Source organism: Eleutherodactylus coqui, chromosome 8 (genome assembly GCF_035609145.1).
Source record: "Eleutherodactylus coqui strain aEleCoq1 chromosome 8, aEleCoq1.hap1, whole genome shotgun sequence".
In the NCBI taxonomy this organism is placed as follows: domain Eukaryota; kingdom Metazoa; phylum Chordata; class Amphibia; order Anura; family Eleutherodactylidae; genus Eleutherodactylus; species Eleutherodactylus coqui.
In genome coordinates this window covers 112,596,589-112,619,303 of record NC_089844.1, presented here as the reverse complement: position 1 = coordinate 112,619,303, position 22,715 = coordinate 112,596,589, and the positions used below count along the sequence as shown (strand labels likewise).

Sequence of the window (22,715 nt, the reverse complement as noted above, 5' to 3'; positions counted from 1 at the left end):
CTTATACTCGAGTCAATAAATTTTACCTTTTGTGGTGAAACTTATTGACTCGGCTTATACTCGGGTCGGCTAATACTAGAGTATATACGGTATGTTTTGAAACTCAATGAAATAGTGTGATCATACAAGATTTTTTCCCTATACAACTCTGGAACTGTTTTTTTTCCCCCACTCTATTTGACCCCAATACCCAAGAATCAGGGTATAACAAGATAATGCAAATTTGTGACAGAAAGGTCTTTGACTCATCACCAGGATGAGGCTTGCAGAAAACCATGCACAACACGCTGTAGAAACAACCCCATTGACATGTAAGCAACATATTTTCAGTATGTCACGTGTGAGTAGACCATTATGCTTTCAGCAAACATGGCTTATTCTTCAATGAAAAGTCACACTATTTTTCTGATAAGTTTTCTTTGATTCATCATGGTTTTTCAAAATCTCTGCTTAGTCATTCAATAGGAATAAACGCCTGCCCTGGTTCCTATGCAGGTCTCTACTATAAACCTGGATTCTTGGAAGCTCCACATCAACTCTTCACAAACTTTCCTTGTGCCACTTCATCCAATTGGCTAGACCATCCTGGTCATGCGATGGACATATTACAGGTACAGAACAGTTACCAGAGCCCTGTCTGTGTATGTATCAATCACACTGTACTCTATGGAAGTGAACAATGAAGGCTCCTAGTAAATTCAGGCACAGATTTTAAAAACCACAATCAGCTAATTCAGAAATATATTGTAATATGGTGTCATTTTCCATTTCATTTGCAGACACCAAGTTTGTATGAATCTAATGGAACGCCCTCAAGTGAAATAAGTAGTCCGAACCTTGCGACATCCCCAGTGCTCCGTAGACACTTAGTCTCATTTTGGTGTGCTGCTGAGTGCCGTTGACCACGTTATCATCAGTCCACAAACTTAGCCAGTAGTTGGAGGCCAGGGAAGCCATGTGATTGCACATGAACAGAATGACACTCAGGAAAGAAAGGAGGAGACCAATAGCCTTCAGGTATGCCCAAAACACCTTCAGTTTAACCTGTGATGGAAAACACATTATAGAGACATTTAGTACATAAAACAACGGTAAAGCGTTGCCCTAAGACCGGATTAAAAATACAACTCAAACAACTTACTTTGCCTGTTTTAGCCTTATCACCTTCAGTTAATTTCCAGTCCTCCTTTTCTGCGCCCGACTTCTGGAGATCAGCTGTGCTGTTCTGGTGACCGGACTTTGTCTCAGAGGTTGCACTCAGCTGTCTATTTAATAGAGAAAAGTGCATAAAACCACTTAATGGCTGGTCCCACTTCTAGCTATTGATGATCTATCTTCATGTTAGGTCATCTATAGCAGTTTGAAAGGGGTCTGCCACTTGGGTCCCCCAGGAATCAGCTTTTTCCCCATGCTGGTGTCTGTGTATTGAGCTGTATTGCTGCAGACAGCTCCATACACTGCCCTGTGGCCCAAGTTGATACTGCAGGCTGAGGCCTATTCAAGTGAAGGGACTCTGCAATACAAATTCAGGCCACTGCACAGTCTACGGAGCAGTCTGCTTCCTGCAGCAATACAGCTTAGTACACAGACTCTCTGACTCAGGGAACAACTAAATCGCCAGAGGGTTCTGGGTGGTGGACCACCGCCAATCTGCTATAGATTACCTATCCTGAGGATAGACCATAAATAGCTAGAAGTGGCTAAATCCCTTTAATTAATAGACCAAAATGGACACGACTTTAAGCTATTGGTCCTAATGCAAAATGCTTAATTACGGCCCCACCGACCATGTGCCATTTATAATACTGCTGTCTTATGTAACAGAGGGGCCCTTGGGTTCAAGTGTAACTGCCACCTCCACTACAGCTACACAATTATCAGAATCCATTCAATTAAAGAGGTATTTCAGAGCTTTACTTTTGCCATTGATGACCAACAGATCAAATAGACAATTGGCTGGGGCTAGCCGCTTGACTCCCCGCTGATCAGCTGATTCCTAGACTGTTGTCACCAAGATCAGCACATGGAGCAGATAGCATTGATCATAGTGCAGCTCCCCTTGAATTCAAAGGGATGTGTGCCTGTAGTATCAACCTGTCACATGGTTACAAAATCTGTTATACAAGAGCCCTTTCCTGGGAAAGCAACATGGCAGTCGTCCCTCTCACAGAGTTTGTCACCCTTCATATATAGTCAGAGGGCAGCATTTTCTGAAAGTTAGCTGTTTGGCCCGTTACTTTTTGGAGGCCATAACAGCAAGGTCTGCTGGACTATTCTTTCTTGTGACAAAAATATAAACTTTAAGAGACTCATTTTAAGCCAACAGGACACATCAGGATAGTTGATTGATCATAACTGATAAAGGAAGCCACGATGCTAGGGAAAACAGAGAACATACATATATACATAGAACTGGTGACTACATACAGAAATCCCCTAAGGGGTTATGTGAAACATACCGATGTAAGATTTTCTCATTCCTTTCGCCGACCAATACTCCATTTTCCATACGTTTTTCTTCAGTTGGGCTTGGCACTTCTGTAAAAGTTAAAGCACAGGCAGAAAAATGAAAAACAAAACCATCGCTTTTCATTATGCACAACAGACATTTAAAGGGGTTTTCTGGGACTTGGATGTGGAGGACCTATGCTCAGGATAATGTCATGAATATCAGATTAGTGGAGGACCGCAGCTTGGGATCCCAGCCAATCAGCCGCATCACTTGGGCAGACCGCACTACATACCTGCTGCCGCACTGCACATTTAGTAGCAGCGGTGCCTGATATAGCAGCTCAATCCCATCCACTTAAATGGCACAGAGCTGCGCATAGATGACTTTTCATCACTGGCTTGAGAAGAGGATGCAGAACTCACTGAGCGCCAGCTGATCGGGCAGGGTCCTAAGCAGCAGACCCCTATCGATCTGATATTGATGGCCTAGCCTGTGTTCAGTGTTGCAAAATATGTATGCGCTAAAGAAATTAGTAAAATAACAGGTGATTCATATTTTAGTCCCAGAAAACCAGTTTCTCATGTTGCAGATATAATGCAACTCTATCATGCAATGACATGCCTTTTCCTTTGTTTCACAGCAAGCATGGCCACAAGCTATACACCAGCTTCATTACTAGCAGCTCATCCAGGAATAATGGCAGCTTTCATGTCTAGTGCTGGAGCTTCAGAAAACTGCTGGATTCACATTGACCCGGCTACTTAACCGAAACACGGGTTGAATTCCATAGTGGCACATGTAGTCTTATATGGCGCTGCTTCAGACTATACAGTATATGTGCCAGTCTACATTTGGATGGCCTCGGATACGCAATCATTTCCTTCTTCACCCAGAATATTTCTACACAAACATTGTTAATGCCTTTTGTTTCTTGGTCAATTATTTTCAGACCAAATGAGAAATAACGATGGGGGTTCTATAGAAACAAACTGCAAGAACCACACGCAATATTCAATGCAGCATTCCTCAAAAGCCTCAGAGCCAACCAGACGTCCATCCTGGATTTCTATCTGACTGACAATCAGCACCATCTACTAGCTCCCAGTAGGTGTCAGCAGAGGTACAACTTGGAAAAAAAAATAAATAAAATAAAAAAAAAAATAAAAAAAATCGAGCCTCATAGAACAAATTCTGTAGGAATTTTCTGTTCTGTTTAAAGTTAAAAATAAAAGTTATAGAGTACATCACCGCTGCAGCAATGTAACCAGAACATTGGGGATCATCACTCAAGCAGCTGCTAGCAATGCTTTTTTCCGCCTGGTAAGCCCCTTTAGTGTGTATAAAGACATAGGACGGCCTTAGAATATTTACAGTTATAGTCCAAGAGTTTCTACAATATTGTCAGAGCTGGGACGTTGTACTACTGTCACTTAGAGGGAACCTGTCAGCACCTTTGGGGCCACTTCACCACCCACATGCCATTATGCAGCTTGGGTTTGGCTTTGTAAAGATGCCTGCGACAATCAGCCATGTCGGCATTATCTGGAAAGAAGTCATAAAACTTACCAGAGATCAGTCCAAGACTTATGTCTACTGGGAGCTTGCTGTTGGGAATATGAGTTCAAGGAAAGTACCCCCTCACTGTACATGCAAGTATACTACTATCGCTCCATCTGCATGCGCCTAGTGCTGCTTACAGTAACTTATTACTGCTTTTTCTTGCTAATAGGGTAATAGTAAAAGAGCATGTTTAGGAAGCTAAACCCCAACTGCATAACAGCATGCTAATGGTCTGGAGACCACAAAAGCTGATAAGATATCCCCTTAAAGACGAAGCCCTTGCCCCCCCCCCCTTCCCCCATTTAAAAAAAAACATAACTTATTTATCCATCGACAGATGTAGGAGGGGAGAGGGGTTAAACTTCTATTACTTTTTATAAGTTGGTAAAACTTATTTTTAATTACTTTTGACGCTTTCATCGCTCCTGCAGTATGATGTAATGCCATAGCATTGCATTAAATGGCCATCTGACAGGCATGGCTTGATAGGAAATTTGCAATGACAGTCCTAGGACCTTTCAGAAGGCCCCTGGCTGCCATGACACCTGCAGGGCAGCCCACGATCTTATCGCAGTGGACAGTGCGGGATCCCCGAACATCAGTCGAGGCTTTTACATTGACAGTAGCATTTTATGGGTTAACAGCCCCGATGAGCTCCGCGGCTTATCAGAGCTGTTGCTGGCAGGTGGCGGCTGTAAGAAACAGCCGGCACCCGCGTTGTATGGAGCGAGATCGCCCCGCGATCTTCCTTCACACAAATACCGAAGCTGCAGGGGGTTACAGAACTTTTTAAGTTTTAAGGTAAAAATGCATTAACCACTATATAAATGAAAAGATCTGCAACTTTCCTATATCACTTTGTTTCAGTTCCTCGCCATTTCAAAGACATTTATAGTGAAACCTCAGACAACAACTCAAAACTGTACTGAAAAAGAGGCTTCTTAAAGAATTTGACCCATGTGTGTAATATACACTGCCTCACAGAGAAAATGCCACACCATGAAGATTGGGTCACAGCATTATGCAATTTTCAGGGTATGTTCACACTAAGTTATGCAGTTAACTTGTGAGACGGGATCACAATCTACAACTGGCAACATTCACAGATTGGCAGAGACAGGACTGTGATCAGACTGCCCCTCACACCGCACCATCGTTGTGAAGGCTTGCGGTAGTGTCGCTCCATAGCTGCCTGGCATGATGAATAGCCGGGTGCGCTGATTCATGACGAATTGAGATTCAGCCTCGACGATTACGATTGCTGTACGAGGGTCTGGGGACAATATGGTAATTAGGCTGATTTTTCTACCCATTTAGAGCACCACGCAGCTCATTGGCATGCAATCATGGTTTGGGATGACCTCTTGTATACATCAGGGGCTCATTGACAGCATGCAGTTCTGTTGATGAGGTGCAGCAGACCGCATCTTCAGGGCATACCTAATGCCATTTTCTAGCAGGATAATGCATGCCACACCCCCCAAAAATCAGCAGGCATGCTTTGTAAGGTGTTCCTGAAATTGGCAAGCATGACTGGAGATTAAGTAAATGCTGTCCTACAGCCTCGTAATGAAGGTGAACCATGGACTTTGGTCAATACCACCCCAGGACAATATTTGAGCACTCACTGAATCGTTGCCATATTCCGTTACTGATCATCACCCAACATATTGGCCCGACTACTTACTGATCATCCTGTTTATTGGGCCACAGAGAAGCAAGATAGTTTGAAATTAAACTGCTTGTTCAGAACGTAATTATTCTCAGGGTGTTGCATTTCATCACATTTCTTCATGACGTGGCATTTACGCTTTGAGGTAGTGTATGATGGAACTGAAAATTTGTCAGTGGACAGATAATACCCCAGCTGACATAACTGTATGCACACAAACATGGAACACCTTCATGTGCAGGAAACCAAAGAAGAATCCACTAAAGGGCAACAGGGACAAACAACATGCTTTAAGACAAACCTTCCTCCTCTTCCACTTCTCTGTGGACTGTTATCATGGCAGCACAAGCAAAGGAGGAAAAGCAAAGTTAGAATAAAAAGACAAGAGGTACGCCATCTTAAATATACGTGACCATGTATACACTTATACATTCTACTTGTGCTTATGTGCAGCACCTGCTAACTTGTAGAAGTCTTGCAGATGAGCACTAAAGAAGTCTGTTAGGGTGGTTTCACACCTGTGCCAGAAGTTCCAAATTCCTGCTCCGTTCAAGGAGAAGGGAATCCCCATGGCTGAATGTCTGTCTTACGATGAAACGAACAGCGCCAAACGGACCCCTTTGACTATAATGGGGTCTGTTCACATTCTGCTTAGTTGCCTGACCGGAGGTTCCAACGCAGATGTGAAGCCACCCTTATATTGACCTTATTCATCCCTGAAGAATCCATTTAAAGCCTAAAGTCTTCAACAACTTTCTATTCCAAAGTCTCACTGAACATTTCAGTTGCTGAAGTCCTCTTCATGGCTCCCACCTATACAGTTCGCACAAGTCAATGTTTGCCCCTCTTTCATACAATTTGGACTCAGGTCAACTTTAGCGAACTTAGGAGAGTTTGTTGCAGATTTTTACAGAAAGTCTGCAACAAGTAGTAAGTACACACCAGCGCATATGAAATGTAATTTTACAAAACCCAAATTCACCTGCTGTGAAAAAAAAAACAAAAAACTAAAATCTTAGCATTTAGGCCCCCTGTCCATGGGCGATATTTCACTGCGTTACCCGCAGCGATAATTCGCATGCAGTTAACACAATAAACGATTTCCATAGGAGAGCTATGGAAAGCGCAGCCCGATGTACACGAGCGGAAAATAGTGACGATTTTCTGCTAGTGTATGAAAATCGCGGCATGCCGCGTTTCCCCTCCCCCCAGTGAACCCATCATAATGATAGGTTCAAAGCGGAAAATCGCGATGACATAATGCTCCCGTGCGGCGGCTCCTGCGGCGGTATATCGCACAGCAGATCCCACAGATTTTTTTTCCCAAATGTAAGGCAAATTTCATCCACAACAGTGCAGAGGTAATATCTGTGGAAAATTTGCATGTAAGACAAAAATAGTTTGCAGGGAATTTACGCAATTTATACAGTGAAAAGAATCCGCTACGTGTGCGTTTATAAGGAAGTCTCTGAGAAACTTTGAAGGCAATACAGTGCCATTTAAGATCTGCAGTCACAAAGCTGAGATTAAGAGCTCACCTTGGCCGTTCTGCTCAGCATTGGCATATGTACGTAGAAATTCAGCAAATGCGCCATCCTGCTTCAAGAGATCCTGGTAGGATCCAATTTCGGTGATTTTTCCATCAACCATCACAATAATGGAGTCCATTTGTGGCAAGTAACTCACTCCATGAGTAACCAGTATACGAGTCTAGAAGTACAAAAAACAATTAATAGAAATCAGGATATCAGGGAAGCACCAAGAAAAATCCTATGAAGCCTAAGGGTTCATGTCCACAGGTGGGACGGATTCTGCGGGCAGGAGCCTGCAGCGGAATCCCACCCTGCCTTTAGCAGAGGACACTACTTACCCATCCGGATCCTCTACGTGGCTGTGTGAGTCTATCTTCTCCACTGCAGATGTGGGCAGAATTGCCGGGCTCCGCACATGTGGGTTTTTTTTAGATCTCCTGCTTTCCCGCCTGTCAGCAGTGTCAGCAACGGGAGGAGCACGGATCGGATGGCTTCCATTGACTTCAATGGAAGCAGTCCGTGCGGGAACGGCAGCAAGATGGACTTCAATGGAAGCAGTCCGTGCGGGAACAGCAGCAAGATGGAGCATGCTGCGCTTTGTTCTCCAGACCAAAAGGTCCGCAATACAGATCATCATGCTTAAATTCAGCTGCAGACGCCCATGTTAGTCTACGGGCGGCTTAAACTACGGTTTGTCCGCACGGATTCAGAAATTCAATTCCGCCTGTGGACATTGGGGCTAAAACATGCCGTGCGGTAGTAGAGACTTCAGTACAACTCCAAAAACTAGATGCTCTCAACATTACCACTAAGCCACTGCTCACAGATTTCAATTCCTGTTTTATTTCAGCTGCAGTGTATACTTGATATGACTGGACACAATCCCTCAGCTTACAGCCATTGGCATATACAGACGTATGTATTAATCACCTTATCTTTAAGAATCCCCTTTGGACCAATAACTTTGTCAAATATGTGCTTTCCAACATGTGCATCCACAGCAGACAATGGATCATCAAGTAAGTAGACCTCAGCATTGCAGTAGACGGCCCGGGCAAGGCTCACTCTCTGTTTTTGACCTCCAGATAAATTCACACCCTAGAAATAGACAACACATTTTTAGTTCCTTTAATAGTTCATAAAACAGGCAGGGAGCAATCTATAACAAAGTTTTTTCAATAAAGTTAGATAAAAGTGAAACTAGTTAATATACACTACCGTTCAAAAGTTTGGGGTCACATTGAAATGTCCTTATTTTTGAAGGAAAAGCACTGTACTTTTCAATGAAGATAACTTTAAACTAGTCCTAACTTTAAACAAATGCACTCTATACATTGCTAATGTGGTAAATGACTATTCTAGCTGCAAATGCCTGTTTTTTTGTGCAAAATCTACAAAGGTGTATAGAGGCCCATTTCCAGCAACTATCACTCCAGTGTTCTAATGGTACAATGTGTTTGCTCACTGGCTCAGAAGGCTAATTGATGATTAGAAAACCCTTGTGCAATCATGTTCACACATCTGAAAACAGTCTAGCTCGTTACAGAAGCTACAAAACTGACCTTCCTGTGAGCAGATTGAGTTTCTGGAGCATCACATTTGTGGGGTCAATTAAACGCTCAAAATGGCCAGAAAAAGAGAACTTTCATCTGAAACTCGACAGTCTATTCTTGTTCTTAGAAATGAAGGCTATTCCATGCGAGAAATTGCTAAGAAATTGAAGATTTCCTACAACGGTGTGTACTACTCCCTTCAGAGGACAGCACAAACAGGCTCTAACCAGAGTAGAAAAAGAAGTGGGAGGCCGCGTTGCACAACTAAGCAAGAAGATAAGCACATTAGAGTCTCTAGTTTGAGAAACAGACGCCTCACAGGTACCCAACTGGCATCTTCATTAAATAGTACCCGCAAAACACCAGTGTCAACATCTACAGTGAAGAGGTGGCTGCGGGATTTTGGGCTTCAGGGCAGAGTGGCAAAGAAAAAGCCATATCTGAGACTGGCCAATAAAAGAAAAAGATTAAGATGGGCAAAAGAACACAGACATTGGACAGAGGAAGACTGGAAAAAAGTGTTGTGGACGGATGAATCCAAGTTTGAGGTGTTTGGATCACAAAGAAGAACGTTTGTGAGACGCAGAACAAATGAAAAGATGCTGGAAGAATGCCTGACGCCATCTGTTAAGCATGGTGGAGGTAATGTGATGGTCTGGGGTTGCTTTGGTGCTGGTAAGGTGGGAGATTTGTACAGGGTAAAAGGGATTCTGAATAAGGAAGGCTCTCACTCCATTTTGCAACGCCATGCCATACCCAGTGGACAGCGCTTGATTGGAACCAATTTCATCCTACAACAGGACAATGACCCTAAACACACCTCCAAATTGTGCAAGAACTATTTACAGCAGAAGCAGGCAGCTGGTATTCTATCGGTAATGGAGTGGCCAGCGCAGTCACCAGATCTGAACCCCATTGAGCTGTTGTGGGAGCAGCTTGACCGTATGGTACGCCAGAAGTGCCCATCCAACCAATCCAACTTGTGGGAGATGCTTCTAGAAGCGTGGGGTGCAATTTCACAAGCTTACCTCAACAAATTAACAGCTAGAATGTCAAAGGTGTGCAATGCTGTAATTGCTGCAAAAGGAGGATTCTTTGACGAAAGCAAAGTTTGATGTAAAAACAATGTTATTTCAAATACAAATCATTATTTCTAACCTTGTCAATGTCTTGACTCTATTTTCTATTCATTTCACAACGCATGGTGGTGAATTAGTGTGACTTTTCATGGAAAACACAAAATTGTTTGGGTGACCCCAATCTTTTGAACGGCAGTGTAGCTTCAACACAAAGTAGAATATTTGTTACATGAACTACTTGGAAATGTTCGTAACCCAAACGCTATGAAAAATGGCCTAACCTTTTCTCCAATTTCTGTTCGGTCTCCAGATGGCAAGATCTCCAAGTCAGGCAACAGGGCACAGGCTTCAAGAACTCTCTTGTATAGAGGCTCCCTACGCTCTCTGCCAAACAGGATGTTGTCCTTAAGAGAGGCATTCTGGATCCAAGCTTGTTGAGGAACATATGCTATGCGACCCTAACAAAAGGGGAAACATCACGTAAACATCTCTACTACATATTGCTATCACAAGAGCAAGAGAACGTCTCTAAAAAGCAGTAAAATATACCTAAAGACAAGAAACAGTGAAAACAAAAATATACTAGAGACAGAATTTAAACTCCCTACTAATTACCATGAGCTCTGTTCATGCAATGTCAAAGGACATTGCAGTCTGAATGAAGCTAGCTCATTCTACTTCAAACAGAGGTAAATCTGGTTCTATCTTGGCTGCAGCCAAATATCTTACCTTTAAAATGAGACCAAAAGCATGGCTGTAGCCGTAATAAAACTGGAGCTACAGCTTGAAGTGAGAGCATGAATACTGAATTTATGGCTGTCACTTTAGCCTGCATGCAGAGCAAAGAGGGGATAGCAGGGGGGAACAGGCAGCAATAAATTATCTCCAGTTCTCCTGTCTGTTCCCAGGAAGGGATAACATGGACTTCTTTGATTGATAGAGAAGGTGATAACATGAACAGAACATATTGGCTCACATGAGGGTTTTACCCAGAAAAGGAGGAGAAGATCATCACTTATTCATCTACTCACTCCTCTATGCCATTTAACCCCTCAGATGCTGTGGTCATTGCTGATTGTGGCAATTTGTATTAAACAAAAGTTTTAGAAAATTGGTTTTTCCCCACTTTCACAACTTTTAAATATTGAAAAAAAGGTTTAAACAAAATATGCCAAAAAGGGCAGTTTTCCCTTCCTCTCTTCTCCAAAACAGGATAACCAAAAGGTTAGATATAAATCAAAGTGATACCACCAATAAAACCTGCAATAAACCAGCCCCGTACTGCATTGTGAATGAAAAATAAAAAATGCTTTTTTTTTTTCATTTTATTGTGCAAAACTAATAAAATCCATATAAATTTTTATTGCCGTAAACCTAATGACGCTTAAAATACAGCTAACATACAAGGTCACATACATCTGCAGTCATAACATAACTTTTTTTTTTGTGGTCAGTGTGGGACACAAAAAAGGAAAACGTTTTAAATGGTTCTTAAGTCTAAAATTAGTTATGTCACTAAGGGGTTAGTCAAGATGGAACACCTCTTTAAGGTGTGTGAAACAAAAACTATATTTGTTATTAGTGTGGACCTATACTTTTAGTGAATTGCATTAACAAAAAAAAAACAAAAACATCCATAGATTGGCATGTTTATTTAAAATTCCCTGAAAGGGAACCGGTCACTGGCTGTGAGCACCATAATCTAAGTTATGGTGCTTATAGGGTAGGTTCCCAAGGGCCTGGGAAGATCAGAGGGAGTGTGGGTGCGCAGCATGGAGCTTTGAGTGCACAGGTTAAGCACCTACTTTCCGGCCCGACAGCGCAGGTACCGGGAGACTGTTAATTATAAAAAATACCTCCCCAGTCTCCTAGGAACCTGCCCTATGAGCACCATAACTTCGCTTATGGTGCTCATAGTCTGCGACCGGTTGCCTTTACAACAATTATAAAATCCAGTAGACCATTTACAGACGTTGTATTAGTAATATCCTTATGGCTCTGTTCACATCTACATTGTGGTTTCCATTTTAAACCAGTGTATCAGCTATCAGATTTCTGGAGCCTTTGCCACAGATGCCGTAAAAGAATTAGCGTCGCCGATGCAGATGTGAACATAACCTTATTGGTTACTTTGCTGAATCTACACATTTTTAGTACCTTCACTGATACAATGCCTTCTTTCTTCTCCATCTCTCCCAACAGTGCAGACAGCAAGGAAGACTTCCCACAGCCCACCTGGCCAACAACTGCAATCAGAGAGCCATCAGGGATGGTAATATTTATCCTGTATTAATGAGAAATGCAACTTCATAAGCCGGTCTCCAATAGAAGTCATGCTTCGTTACAATATTCCCTACCCACAACTGATCTTACAAACTCAAGAGCGTACACAAGATCTAGACTGATCATTGTGGTCACCCAAGGTTATGGAAGGTGCACACACATGATATAACCGTATGGACACTGGACATTGGCCCTTAAAGAGGACAACACATCTCTATAAAATTAAATAGAGAATTGATATTATGCAAATCTAAACCAAGTCCATCAAGCAGTAAATTACATACATGTGATGTCCCCACTAGATATCTAGGGTGATAAATAGCAGAGGAGTGGGGTCAGATTACTGGGACTAGCTGTTTAAAAAGAGAGGGAGAGGGTGACACTCTTAAAAGGTTTTCTTAATAATACACACTATTTTTATTTATATTTTTTTAGTGCTTAAAAGGGGTTTTCCAGGGAGAATACCACTGATGACTTATCCTCAGGATAGATCATCAATAGTTGATGGGCTGGGGTCTGTTGACTGGGACCCGGACTGATCAGCTGAGCAGGTGCATGCTGTCATCACAGCAAACACAGAGGTCGGAATTGAAGCAGTGGTGGCCTATGGAAGTCTCTGTGCTGACCTCTGTAGTGGCCTATGCTTGTAACTGCAGGCATGGCTCTCATTGAAATCATGTGAGCTGTGCCTGCAGTTACAAGCACTAACCCCTACAGAGGTCGGCGCAGAGACTTCCTCTCCGACCTCTGTGTATTTGCAGCATGGACAACATGCGCCCGCTCAGCTGATCGGTCTGGATCCTGAGCGACGGACCCCAGCTGATCAACTATTGATGGCCTATCCTGAGGACAGGTCATCAGCAGTATTCTCCCTGGAAAAGGCCTTTAACCCCTTCCCTCCCAATGACATAAGGGTAAGTCATGGGAGCGGGGTACTTCCCACAAAATGACGTACCCTTATGTCATAGGGATAGCAGGAGATCATGAAAGATCTCGCGCTATCCGGCAGCAGGAGCCGGCTGTCACGGATAGCCGGTCTCTCGCTGCAAAAGCGGGGGTGCATCAGAGATGAAAAATGGAGATGAAAATCCCCTAAAAATCGTTGCGTCCTAAGCCTAAAATAGACCATGTCCTTAAGGGGTTAAACACTTAATACATCATGTGTTTCAAGAATCTCACAGGTTTTTTTTTTGTTTTTTTTTAAATTACATTGCAACATTTTAACCGTGTAGAGCATGCTGCGTTTCAAAAAATTCCACCAATCCCAAAAATAACCAAAATGTTGTCTACATAGACTTTACCATGATTGGCTATAGATTTTAAAGTAATGTCTTGCAGCTGCATCTCTGAGCTACAAAAAAATTCTAGAAAAGGCCAATGTTGTGTGTGTATTAGAGATGAGCGAGCGTACTCGTTTCGAGTAATTACTCAATCGAGCACCGCGATTTTCGAGTACTTTAGTACTCGGGTGAAAAGATTCGGGGGGCGCCGGGGGGCGGGGGGAGGCGTGGCAGCGCGGGGGGTAGCAGCGGGGAACAGGGGGGAGCCCTCTCTCTCTCCTTCTCCCCCCCACTCCCCGCTGCAACCCCCCACTCACCCACGGCGCCCCCCCGAATTTCTTCACCCAAGTACGGAAGTACCCGAAAAATCACGGTATTCGGGCGAAAAAGGGGCGTGGCCGAGCATGTTCGCTCATCTCTAGTGTGTATCCATCATTTAAAAAAAAAAAATCACTTTACTAAGGCCTCCAGCAGACTGCTGAGTCGGATCCCGCTGTGAGAAAACTCGCAGCAGGATGCGAGCAGTGTCCCTGCAGTGACCGGGCGCTCACCTCCTCCCAGTGTCTCACTCTGCGAGGCTCTCACAGAAATAGAGGACATGCCGCGATTTGTTTACCGCGCGAGTTCTCACGTGGTCAAATCACGGCTGTCTGCACAGGATTGCATTATCTAAAGCAATCCTATGGCAGCGGGCATGGGCGGAAATTGTGTGGGAAATCCCGCCGCGGTATTTCCACCCGTGTGCATTTGACCTAAAAGCTAGAAGCAAACTTACTCTTTCAGTGTGGGAGGATCATTCTTGGACCAGCAGAAGGTAGAGTTCCTCATGTCAATACAGCCATCCGCTAAGGGAGAAAAAAATACAAAACAAACATTTCCAGTTTGGAAAGGCTATGGTGTATCTATATCCAATTATGGTAAAGAGGAGGAGCACTTACAACATTTCTGAGCCTCTCTGATGATGCTCTCCGGTTCTAGCTCCTCGTGTGATAAGAAAACCTTGAGACGCTTTAGTGATACACTTGCCTGTGGGTAAAGGTAGATATTATAGTGGGTAATGTACATATTACAGCTACTGCAATGGTCCCCTAAACACAAAAGTTATTTACAAAGCAGAACAGGGAATCTGAGGGCCTCACGTGACCCTTCTATTCGCTGCTCCACAGAGAAAGTGAACATTGTAAACTTGGGCCTACATAGTTTTCCAACTAAGCATTTTCATGTAAGACGCTGTGTAAATCCTGCGAGCCTGGCTTCCCACAATAATGGCGAGTGAAAGCTTTCCATGTCTGCCCACTCAGCAGTCAATCAGTGGAGGGAAAGCAGGGCTCACAGGTTCTCTGGCTGAAAAATCCTTCTGGTTTGCCTGATCTTCCAGAGAAATTCCATATTTAATCATGGGACAATCCCTTTAACAATTCCAATAATTTTATAGTTAACAATTGGATACAAAGACTTTCTATCTGGCCACTGGAAATCTGTCCTGTTAGGCCGGCTTCACACGAGCGTGACGGGCTCCGCTGCGGAATATTCCGTAGTGAAGCCCGTCACGGCGCCCCCCAGAGACCCCATACTTACCAGCGGAAGATAGCGTGAAGACGCTTCCCCGCCCACCGCCGTCGCGTCATCTGACACGCCCACCACGTCACATGACGCGGCCGGCCGTGTCACGTGACGCGGCGACGGTAGGCGGGGAAGCGGTTTCACGCTATCTTCCGCTGTGTTACAGCAGGAGATAGCGTGAACGGACGGCTTCCATTGACTGCAATGGAAGCCGTCAGCGCGTACACCCGCGGCAAATAGAGCATGCTGCGGGTGAGGACGGGAGATTTCACGGTGCGAAATTCCACGGTGGAATTCCGCATCGTGAGCATTGTGCTATTAGGTTCAATAGAACCTAATAGCAGGGGGCAACGCAGCGGATTTTTGCCAAGAATTTACGCGGCGTAAATCCGTTTGTGGGAAGGAGGCCTTAGTCAGAACATTTCATGTTCATGCTTCAAAATATCTTGTTCGAGGCAAGACATGATCACGGGGTCTCAGCACACCTGTTCTAGTGATCAGTGGGGTCCTCAGTGATTTGAGATTTAATCACCTATTTTGTGAATAAGTGATAAGTCTCCTTCGTGAAGAAATCCCTCACAGTTGCCAAGACGTAAAACAAATGAGCATTTATATCCCTTACCTGCACCATGCTGCTAATCACCATAGGCAGCATGTTCAACGGGAATCGCAAGATATTAAATAAAGCCAAAGACACAAAAGCCTTTTCAGCATCTAGAACGTTGTTTTTATCAATAAGAACATAGACGGCGAAAGTCGACAGAGCAACCTGGAGAAGAGGGGGAAAAAATTTAAAACACATTAGTACATCCATCCATCCAATAAACTATCTATCCATCATTAGAATCAATTGGTTAGTTCTGCATTCTGCCATAATGTTTCTTATCCCTGTTCTCTACCAGCACATCAGCCCTTCTCTTTAGGAGATGGAGGTGACCAGCCTCCCTCATTGAACAGCCACATATCCCTTTTAATTTACTGGGTTTAAGGCCGGCTTCACATTGGTGTATTTGCAGAGAACCAAACCCATTTCAATGGGTTTATTCACATTTGCGTATTTTATGCATGTATTTCAATCACACACACACAAAAAAAAAAAACAGAACATGTTCTATTTTTCTGCATCCAAAAGCTCCCCATACAAGTAAATAGGTGCTGTGCAAATGTGCACACAATATACAAGGAGATGCGTGAAACACTAATTGCGCAAGAAAACACACCTGGAACTCTGTCTTTGCCGCATGCAAATTAAAATGCCTTCTGGGCGCAAAAAGTTCTGTAAAATACACCGATGCAAGCGCATAAGAGCGTTGTCCGTTCTGCAAAACCACTTAGGCTCATGTGAAGCCGGCCTTACACATCAGTTCCAGCTGTCATACCAGCTCCTGAGTGCACATTTGGACATCCCCGCCGCCCCCCTCTGTTCCGCCTGTCTTCTCTCATCCCCGCACTAAAGTAAACATGAACCCGGCCCAAGTGTATTTTCCATTTACGATGCTCCACTTATAAACACCTGTGAATGGAACAATACATATTTTATCCTAACGTGGGCATAATATATTTGCTCCACCAGAACAGCAACTGTTATTTTGAGCTTGGAGGGAGCAAGGAAGACAAAAGGAGTGCAGAGTTAGTAGCCGCGCAATATCTACCCTACCATAAAAAGAGAAAGCCTGTCGAGGAGGAGGATTATGTGTGCATATAAAACCACCGGCAGAGTGATCAGTGAAGAGTTATTACAGAAGTTAGATCCGCTGTGGGTCTAAATCATCTGTGCATCGAATTCATTTATAGTGGGGTGGAGGGAAGCAAGGGTCTAGGTTTTGTAAATTACGCACGCACGCACGCACACAAAGAAAGTTTGTCTTCCGTTGCAGAATTCCTTTTAAGTGCAAACCAATCCCATCCATGTCTGTGCCTTGTCATAAGTATGTATAAGTGTGTATAAATATGCATGCCTCTTCAGATCTATTCCATTTTAGCCTGACGAAGAGCCCGAGAGGTTCGCAAGCTCACTATTACATCATGTATTTATGTTAGCCATTAAAAGGTATCATATCTACAAGATTACTTGGTTTCTCTTGCTGGGAACAATCACATTTTACTCTACTGGCTAACACGGTACCAACCTTTGTTTTCATTATACGGCATGTAATGTATGCAAAAACTAAAACATTTTGTTCCCCCTGGGGATAAGCCATCGCCAGAGCCGTCTGGCTGATAACATGCCCAAACTGAGCATTCGTGTATTTGGCGGAGTTGGCAGAAGTAGCGGTTGCCTGACCCCTATTGAAGGTGTATAGGCACAGCTTCTGCACATGAATGATGCAGGTACAGTAAGTTTTTAGGGAAGGTATAAGACAGGAGACATGATCAGTGTAGAAGAGGCAAGAAATTAGTCAGCTGGGGTCATTACTGAGCCCCTGATGCCCATGGAGAGTGTATTTGCAGCATACAGGATGTCTAGTACTGGGGCATACAGGTTTAGAGCTACACATGACCTATATGCATCCTGCCAGATTTCCTATCCCTCTGACTGCCACAGCCTCCCTCTCCTGTGAGCAAGCTGTCAGGCACCAGTGAGGAGAGTCCACTGAATGCCTTCCAGCAAGTTATCATATAAAGAGCACAATTTGTGACTTCTGGCATAACACCTCAGAAGATAATGTTGTAATGATACATGTGTTCTAAACTAGTGGGCCGCAAGTCAAACCGCTGTAAACCGCCATCACTGCAAAGTGCCGCCACCTACTGACTGAACTGGTTATGCGGGCAGTGAGAGCAGGAAGGAATCCAGACTCAAATAGTGAGTCTTCTCATCATTCCTGTCGTGGCCAAGAATATTCCAGGGAATTGAACTTAAAGAAGGGATGAAGGGGCGGCTAAGACACTTATCTTTATAAAAGTTTATATCAGTTTTATGACAGAGGTGTCCTCAGTATAAAGTGATCTTCTCCTGACAGATGCATGAATTATGTTCTACAACTTTAGATTTTAGTATGAAACAGAAGTATGATGATAAATGCTCCACGAATATGAAGAAGTAAATACCTCTCAGCAGCTACTAACAGTCACTTACCAAGAAAGGTGCGCAGACCCAGGTGAACGTCCCTACAGCAGAGAGGTAAGCAGATTTCTTCAGTACTTTCAGCTCCTCCTGTCGGATTCCCAGCACCTTCTCCTTGAAGGCGAGTTCCCAGGCGTACAGCTTCAGTACTTTGATACCATTTAGTATTTCATTCATAAGCTTAATTCTGTTGTCTTTGCACTTCATCTGGACCACCTAGAAACAAAAAGACATATCAGGAAACCTGGCAACTAAACATAGCACAGTTTTTCTCATAGCAACCACTAGGGGGGAGGCCAAGTTCATCTAAATATAACGGAGCAAGCGACCACTGTTGTAATACAGCAAGACGACCAACTTTCAGCCCACCGCCACAGGTTGATATAAGGGGCTTTTTAAAGGGTTGTTCCAAGATTGCATGTTATTCCCTATCCCTAGGATAGGGGATAATTTGCTGATCAGTGTGGGTCTGATCGATGAGACCCCTGCCAATTTTGAAATCAGGGCTCCCGTGTCCCCTTGATTACGGTGTTACTATGCTCTCTGAAGTGAGGAGACTGAAGCGCTGGTTGTGCACGTGCACTAGAACTCCTTTCGCTTTAAATGTGACTGCGAAGATAACAGAGGCACCCGCTTAGGCATTTCCATCAGCCCCACTAAAATGAATGGAGACCTGACCGGGCATGCTTAACCAGCAATACCTTCATGCTGATGTCACTATTGGGGAGAAGGGACCCCGCATTGAGAGGCAGAACAAGACACAGGAGTCCCATTCTGGAAATCCGCGAAGGTCTCAGCGGTGAGACCCCAACCAATCAGCAAGTTATCCCTTATACTGTGAATAGGGGATCATTTCCAATCTTGGTACAACCCCTTTAAGACACCTACACATGGCAGAAAAGATTATCCATAACAAGCAATAGTACATATGACTTCTGTTAGTGAAACTGACGCTCACCTGATACTTCTTGGTCTTCATTGCAATTACTGCATTTACAGGCACCAAAAGAATCATGACAGCAACCCCAGCTAGCACAGAGGGACCAAGGTTCTACAATAGTAGGATTAGAAAAGTGAATGTAATTTAAGATATTACAACTTCCATAGAAAACAACTTAACAATAGAAATACATCAAGGTAAGAGCCATTTGTTTTGCACTGGACATCTACATACAGATTTGGATTTATTAGCAAAGCTGCCACAAAAAAATAAGTCATGTAGAACAGCAATTTAGCACCTGAGAGTCACAAACGGTCCTTTTCCTCCCCTCCCATTTTTTTTTTTTTTTTTTTTTTTTTTTTTATTATAACAGCACCTTTATTTTATAGAAACTCTTTTGTACACATTGCTGAAGCAATACATAAAACAGTCATGCATTACAAAATGTGATCACTGAACACAACACTCAGGAAAAGAAAAAAAAAAAATTAAATGTCTCTTGCTGGCGTTAGTGTTGATGATAGGGCATTGTGAATCACACCCTATGGAATGATGAGCACACAGGAAAAAGCAAGAATTGGGCTGGGGCTACAAGGACCTTGACTGTGAAACACATCACATGCTCAAAAATTATAGTACTGCCACGCCACATCAGAATCTGAACGTTTCCTTTTGCAATTGTTGTGTCAAAGGAACTTGCAAGTCACGATACATTAGGTTCTGATGTAGCGTGGCAAAACTGGGGCCTTATGCTGCACATCCCACTGCCTTGAGGCTCATTTACACAAAACGATTATAGCTCAAAATCCATTCAAACGAGCAAAAGTGAGCAATAAAAAAATTTTAAAAAAACAAAGAAAAAATTTTTTTTAAAAACCTCGTTAGCACTCGCTGGCTTCTCGTCCTGTGTAAAAGCTCGCTGGTCAGCACTTCCCATAGGAGGTGAAGCACTGAGTGAGAAGCCCCCCCAGCAGGACTTTCAGTTTGAATGCTCTGCACAAGCGCTGACGACCTTAGCGGCGACGTCAGCGCTCGTGCAGTCGCTGAAAAGACTTTCGGCCCGTGTAAAAGGGCCTTTAAACTCCATGTAGCCCAAGCCTAGAAGTTTGGTGCAACTGCTACCCGAGAAGAATAGAGATCAGCAAAGGCCATTATTCTTCACGGCAGCAAATTCCTCCCACATCCATTTTTCAATGAATAGTTAGCATAAAAACCCAGTTTTACTGAACTTCTAAATCCACCAACATCATTACCAACACGGTGATGTATGCATAAAGTGAACACTGGTTTCCTTTTCTGCAGTTCTAAAGGCGAGAAGGCAGCATGCAACCGCACATGGAGAAATCCAACATCCTTCATGTCAGCTGCACAAAAACTAGAGAAATAATAAGCATGAAAGTTTTAACAGTTGCTAAAAGGACAAAGAATTGCTCTTTATGACAAAAAAAAAACAAAAAAACAAGACAGTTGTAGTAACTCCAGTGATACACTTCTAGAAGGCGGTTGTCAAAAGCCAACAGGTCTGAATGAAAATTGGATGCCATATCTCATTTAGCAGACGCTGCCAACTCTTCCGTTAAACAAAAGGGATATGGAGAATTTCTCATCTAATGAACCGGCAGGTTTTCTACGGAGCGCCTCTTTTTCTTAGTTTAAAAGCAGGTAGTTTCCAAGAACGGCCATACTTCTTGTATCCAGGGGATTCGTCAATGATAGACGGCACTTATGCAAAAGGATATCAACTGAAGTATTAAAAAAGTAGAACAAGTTTATAGCTATGATCTCCACAGCCAACTTGTGCAATAAAGACACTAGCATGGTAGAGGATGTGACATGTCAGTCGTGGAACACTTTTAATATGAAAAAAATAAAATATGACATTTGCTTCATGGCTGGCAAGTCTGGCCAGATTTGGATGGCAGCGCTCGAGCGGGAAAGTACATAAAGTAAAGACGAACAAGTCAATATCTGCAAGCAGCATTAGGAAGCTGGGCCCGTTTCTGTGCAGCAGGATTCTTTAGCCACACTCCCCCAAGGAGTCTAGAAAAATGAGACACCGTTGGTTGATGCTCAGATGTCTTCAACAGTCACTGCCACACAAATTACCCCAAGTGTGAAGGCTCGGGGGGAAAAGACATTGGTATTCAGTCTCCCCTGAAAATCCATAAGATCACCCAAATGTTCAGGCGTACATTCTTCTCATTCAGTCACTTGCACAATGTAACACTCAAGAATGATCTGGTTACTGAGAGGAACAGGTCGAAATTTATACAGCCTTTCTGTGGTATTCAGGCGGTGCAACCTCATAGTCGCTGGCACTGAACAGAGTGGAGGAATTTTTTGCCAAATATTTTAGAAAGTCATGTAAATAGTTCAGAAGCAAAGCCAGGCTTTTCTCATCCAGCGGAGTGTAGGATAACATGGCTCCAATGCGGACGAAGAGACGTAACAAATGAGGGGCACCGTACACTTGGGACATGGGGGCATCAGGATGGTCCGCTAAGATGTCTGCATATTGAGGGCGTTCAAACTTGTACAGCAGTTGTGTACCCAGCATAACATTAAAGTACTCCTTAATGCCAGCTACCACTTCATTCACAGCATACTCCTTATTGTCTGTGTTTCCACGGGATTTCTTATATGTAGCATATTCTTCCAGGATGGTCTCCACATTCTTTTTGGCAGGAAGATTAAAAAGCTGTTTCTGTCTTGTTATGAGATCCCAGTCATCAACAAGCCATGGTTTTAGTTCTTCAGGAATCTTTACTTTAACTTCAACTCTGTTCATAAAAGTTTCTTCACTCTCTACAGTTGGATCCACACGTGCCCGCTTCTTTCGTGGTGGTTGGGGAGCATCACTGGTGCTACTACCCTCCCCACTCCCAGGGGCCTTTTGTTTGTTCTTTTTTGTTTTCACTTCTACATTCTTCTGTTGAAGTGCAGCAGCCTTCTTTCCTGGACCGGCTGCTCTCATCTTCCCCTCTGCATACTGATCCTGATTGGCCTTCTGAAGTTCTTTTTGCTTTTGTAGATTAGTGCCCACGTATTTGAGTACTCTACTCTCTGGTACCCACTCATCCCAGTTCTTATTCCACCCACTGTAGTGAATGAAGTACTTCACCTGCTTGTCCTTAACGGCAACTTTGACACACTGTGAAAAGGATAAATGGGTAGTAAATACTGATTTAAATCAGTTCTGCTATCTCAACTTTTGCTGACTGGGGCCTTCTATGATTACCTCTGAAAGGAGCCAGTACCGAGCTTAGCTTCATACAGGAGAGGCCCATGAAAGCACAAGACACGCTCACCCTCTTGAAATTTAGGGCTTGGGTCCTGCTTCGGCGCCATTTATAACGTCCGCGGCTCCCGGGAACGGATCCGCCGCATCTACACACCGCGCGGGCCCGCACGTCACGGCACCCCCTCCCCTCCCACTTTGCATGGTTGAACACTGCCCACACTTGACTACTAAGTTAATAGTTAAAGGTTACGGACACACCTTTGACCTAACAAAAAAAACCCACTATTTTTACGCGTTAGTGCAATCTTATTTTTAACTCAAGGCAAACACTAGTGGCACGTTTACACGTAATGATTGTCGCTCAAAATTTGCCCAAAAGAACGAAAGTGAGCGATTAACGTTACATCTAAATGCGAGCCAACGACTGAACGACTAACGAGAATTGTGAGCTTCTCGTCAGTCGTTCAGTTTCAGACAGAAAAAAAATAATAAT

At 43.5% G+C, this 22,715-nt stretch overlaps 2 protein-coding genes across 4 annotated transcripts in view; both read right to left on the bottom strand.

Moving 5' to 3' along the window:
* Nucleotides 1–22,715, bottom strand: part of ABCC1 (ATP binding cassette subfamily C member 1 (ABCC1 blood group)) — a 98,353-nt gene that overhangs the window by 22,549 nt on the left and 53,089 nt on the right. The window contains exons 11-23 of one of the 2 annotated variants that reach the window (XM_066576233.1): nt 19,000–19,092; nt 18,054–18,257; nt 15,597–15,743; nt 14,350–14,437; nt 14,187–14,256; nt 12,006–12,132; nt 10,130–10,306; nt 8,147–8,314; nt 7,223–7,394; nt 5,986–6,012; nt 2,460–2,538; nt 1,142–1,265; nt 837–1,044 (exon numbers count right to left, since the gene is read on the bottom strand). In XM_066576233.1, coding sequence (XP_066432330.1) covers nt 837–1,044; nt 1,142–1,265; nt 2,460–2,538; nt 5,986–6,012; nt 7,223–7,394; nt 8,147–8,314; nt 10,130–10,306; nt 12,006–12,132; nt 14,187–14,256; nt 14,350–14,437; nt 15,597–15,743; nt 18,054–18,257; nt 19,000–19,092 — 1,684 coding nt within the window. The remainder of the gene's footprint in view (nt 1–836; nt 1,045–1,141; nt 1,266–2,459; nt 2,539–5,985; nt 6,013–7,222; nt 7,395–8,146; nt 8,315–10,129; nt 10,307–12,005; nt 12,133–14,186; nt 14,257–14,349; nt 14,438–15,596; nt 15,744–18,053; nt 18,258–18,999; nt 19,093–22,715) is intronic. The other variant, XM_066576234.1, reaches the window with a different exon arrangement.
* On the bottom strand, nt 20,802–22,417 carry LOC136576704 (mortality factor 4-like protein 1). 2 transcript variants are annotated; one of them, XM_066576236.1, is made up of 2 exons: nt 22,245–22,417; nt 20,802–22,134 (listed from the first exon to the last, which is right to left on the bottom strand). In XM_066576236.1, exons 1-2 carry the CDS (start codon nt 22,327–22,329, stop codon nt 21,248–21,250), a joined length of 972 nt encoding a protein of 323 aa, XP_066432333.1. In that variant the 5' UTR covers nt 22,330–22,417; the 3' UTR covers nt 20,802–21,247. The 2 variants fall into 2 exon arrangements, with proteins under 2 accessions (XP_066432333.1, XP_066432332.1); XM_066576235.1 differs by having other exon boundaries at nt 20,802–22,132; nt 22,290–22,397.